General features: G+C 42.1%; 1 protein-coding gene across 1 annotated transcript in view; it reads left to right on the top strand.

Moving 5' to 3' along the window:
- The window catches only part of LOC102200279 (uncharacterized), a 3962-nt gene extending 1664 nt beyond the window's left edge, over positions 1-2298 (top strand). The window contains exons 2-4 of the mRNA XM_013908013.1: positions 493-606; positions 1029-1373; positions 1952-2298. Coding sequence (XP_013763467.1) covers positions 493-606; positions 1029-1373; positions 1952-2298 — 806 coding nt within the window. The remainder of the gene's footprint in view (positions 1-492; positions 607-1028; positions 1374-1951) is intronic.
- The last annotated feature ends 1775 nt before the right edge of the window (positions 2299-4073 follow it).

Raw genomic sequence — 4073 nt, 5'->3', positions numbered from 1 at the left:
TATGTGCTGGAACAAAAGAGTCACATGATAAATGTGCAGCATGTCTGTGATGATGTCACATCTGAGCCATTAACAAGCAAAGGAACAGGATACCAGCAAGGTGTACCTAATAAAGTGTCCAGTAAGGCTCTGTGACAGTGGCTCTGTAATGGTGTGAAAGAAAAACAGATGTCCGAGTGACTCCAGCAGGGGGAGCAATCTGACTTCAACACATATACACTCAGTGCCACTTTATTAGGCACACCTGTTCAGCTGTTCTTTAACAAAAATATCTAATCAACCAATCACATGGCAGGAGTTTAGTGGATGCTAATAAAGTATCTGGTTAGTAAAAACCTATCATCTTTTCACTTATAGGTTGCTGACATCTTGCTAGTTTATCAGGAATGGCACATCTCTGAGCTGTAGATTGTACAGTCCGCCAGCCCACACTTTTGTCATCTGCTGTGAATTCATCATGTTTCATGTTCAGGTTTCTTCTGTTCACCACAGAGCGTCCTCCGACTTGGCTCTGGGCTCTCTTTGTTGTCCTGGCTATCTTGGCTCTCCTGGCTGTCAGTGGGATCGTCATGTGTTATAGATATAAATGGATCAAACGCCCAGCAGGTATGGTAGTTTGGTTTGTTGTTGGTTCTTTAAAGCAGCAATAAAAAACAAACAAAAAAAACTCACTTTTGCAGGGATCTAATGAAGAATTCCCAATACTTATGAAAATAATCATGATTATCATTTTGATCGGGGTTGTGCATTATACACATTATATACATTGTACGATAAAGCAGCACTGGACAGGCAGTAATAAAAGAATGATTATTTCCTCATCGGGGCTTTGTGGGCACTCATTTCCCTGCAGAGGAAGCTGGAACCAGATCAGGAGAAGCTAGCTAATGTGAACGTGACTAAATGATACATTGTTAGTAGCTCCACTTCAATCTGAACAATCACCTGCTCTTTGAGGTCCTGGTAGACTGATGTGTTGGTTGTTGGTTTGTGTGCACAACTCATGATCTGCTCTGTTGTCCTCACAGACAGCCAGGTATTGATGGTGGAGATGTTGGAGGGAGACCAGAAGTCTGTCCTGCTGCCCTTTAAAACCACAGAGGATCTTCCCCAGGACGCCACAGTGGAGTGGAGACTCACTGACCCCAAACACATGCAGGTTCACGTGTATGACAGTGGAAAAAATCAGCCGGACAAACAGGACGAGGTGTACCAAGGCCGCACAGAGATGAAGGAAGAGCCACTGAGAGATAAAGACCTCAGTCTGAAACTAAAGGAGCCCCGCGTTACTGACACCGGAGTCTACACCTGCACCGTCAGCAGCAAGGATGGAAGCCTCCTACTTCAGAAAGTGGTGTCTCTCACTGTCAGAGGTGAGTGGAACAGCTTTGATTGTCTTCTGGATCCATATCTGTACAAGATCAAACTGCTGGTGACACATTTTCGATTGATTGAGTTTAATGTATCGTCTCGTTAACTCAGGAATTAGACTTCCACACTGCTGTTTTGTTCTACGGAGCTTAACATATGGCCATACTATGTCAGGTCTCCATGGCAACCTATTCTACCTATATGACAACAAATTTACCACCGTCAATACAAAAACACAAAAATGACACTGAACCCAAACAAAGGTTTGATCCATGCAGTGCAGCAGAGACTGTGATTCCTGCTGCCTCTCTGCTCTGATAAAACAAAAACGCTCTCAGTTTCATGCTGAAGGGTAGACGCTGTATGTGTCTGCAGGTGTCACAGAATAAATCCAGAAAACTAAAGAAAGCAGCAGAAAGCAGCACTTTGTGCAGCCTCACACATCAACACACAAGCAGTCGAGCTCCAAGTCAGAGAAACACTGGAAACAGGAGCTGCTGGTTACACAGCAGAGGACATGATGGAGGATCCACCTCACTGATGTCTGTCTGTCTCATGTTCTGCTGTGTTCTCCTCTCAGAGAGCCAGATGGAGACGGTGGAGGTGACAGAATGGAACAAGTCTGTCCTGCTGCCCTTTAAAACCAAAGATGACCTTTCTCAGGATGCCACAGTGGAGTGGAGACGCTCAGACTCCAAACACAGGAAAGTTCACATGTTTCAGAGCAGCCAGCACCTTTCAGGTGAACAGGAGGAGATTTACAGAGGTCGCACAGAGATGAACAAAGAGGCGCTGAGAATCGGAGACCTCAGTCTGACCCTGAAAGACCTCCGACTAACTGACAGCGGAGTCTACACCTGTACTGTCTGCACGCATGGAAAAGTCCTAAAACAGAAAGTGGTGGTGCTCAGTGTCAGAGGTCAGTAAGCACATCACAGAAGCTGTGGTATGTTGTCATTTCCTTTTGTCAACTCTCTAGACTCCATTGACTGTATGAAAAACATGAATCTGTGGTCTTTACAAGAAATCTAGAGGTGTCCTATCTAGAGTTGGCTGAGATGCAATATGAAAAAGATCCATCATTGACAGGTCTTTTTCATATTGAATCTCAGCCAGTATTAAAAATATATGGTCTTTAGAGCTGCCTACCAATGGGTTGAGGATTGAAGCTAGAAACATTGATCTTTCACCATCTTACAGTGCTGTGATTGCAGGCATTCCCCAGCTCTCTGTAAATGGCATTTTTTTTTAAAAGAAGGCAACATTTTGAACTGTTTTTCATGTTTTATCATATGTCATTAATTACAAAGAAAAAGCTTAAAATAATTTTAACCTCCTTTTGGGCCTGGTATGAAAAATCAATGGGAATAAAGGAACAAAGGTGGGAAGAGATAAGAGTCTAAGGAGCTTGGAAAGAAAACCATCTGGACTTCTTTAAGTTGCTTGAAGACATTTCACCTCTTATACGAGAAGGTCCAACATTTGCTCTTAGAACTGAAGAAGCTTTTCAGATGAAACATCTTCATGCAATTTAACAAAGTCTAAGGAGATTTTCTTTCCAAGCTCCTTAGACCTCAATGACCTACATGACTGAGAACCTTCACAGACAGAGATCATCAGTTTCAGTACTGAGTAAAGAATGGATGGTTTCCTTTGATCAACAGGTTCGAAAAGCAATGGCTGAAATTTCTCTGAGTTTCTCTGTCTGCTGTTTACAGGTATTTTTCTATACAGTGGTCCAACGTTTATCGTGGGAGTTATATCCTAAAAATTACCCGCGATAGCTGTAATCTGCGTAGTAGTCAACGCTATTGTTTTAAAAATTATTATAGATGTTTTAATGCTGTAAATACCCCTCACTATACACTTTATACACTTTTCTCAGACAGGCATGAACAGTTTCATGTTTCTCTCTTAAAAACTCTCAAAGTTCAAACCTTCATAGAAAAATAAGTCCATTATTACAGAAGGAAACCAAAGATCAAACCCTGTTTTCAGGTCCAGAACATGGAAATAGAGCAGCTGCCAGAGAATTCAACATTAATGAATCAATGGTGCAGAATTGGAGAAAGCAAGAGTAAAAAGTTGAGTAAAATTTGACTTATCTGACTGTTTTGTTTCACTTATTGCGCCTTATAATCTGAAAAATACGGTAACTTCTACCTTCCTTTAGCATGTCCAGAAGCCCAACTTCTTGTGCGATGTTTAGCATCAGCCTCTGCCTTCTGGGTGCTACCGAAGGTGCCTTTGACAGTGCAAAATGTTTCGTCAACATTATTGTTTTTGTTGGCGAGAAAACTTACAAGCATACAGTACAGCACTTCAGAGTCACACTGCTAGCGATCGAAGATTTCTATAAGTTTGACAAGCTGAACACATTCTGTACTGTACAGGAGATGGACAGGAGATTGTTTGACAATGGTCTAGAGCCAATCAAGACACAGTACACAATGCGCTGTTAAAAAAATGCATGCAAAATTGCACTCAAAAAAAATCTGTGAAACAGCAAGGCCGCGAAAGGTGAACCACGTTATAGCAAGGGACCACTGTACATCCATCCATTCATGCTGAGTGCTTTCTTTAACTCCACAAAACACATCTAGACTGGTTAATTTAATGAGAGATGATGAGATAGCCTTTATTTGTCAGTTGCAGGTCTTTTGCCCATAACCGAGATGACAGACCTTGCCGACCGTACATAC

This window comes from Pundamilia nyererei, unplaced genomic scaffold, assembly GCF_000239375.1.
Source record: "Pundamilia nyererei isolate P.nyererei 1_Seehausen unplaced genomic scaffold, PunNye1.0 scaffold00797, whole genome shotgun sequence".
Lineage (NCBI taxonomy): Eukaryota > Metazoa > Chordata > Actinopteri > Cichliformes > Cichlidae > Pundamilia > Pundamilia nyererei.
Note: the sequence above shows the minus strand (reverse complement) of the source record. Positions and strands in the feature narration are given on the sequence as shown.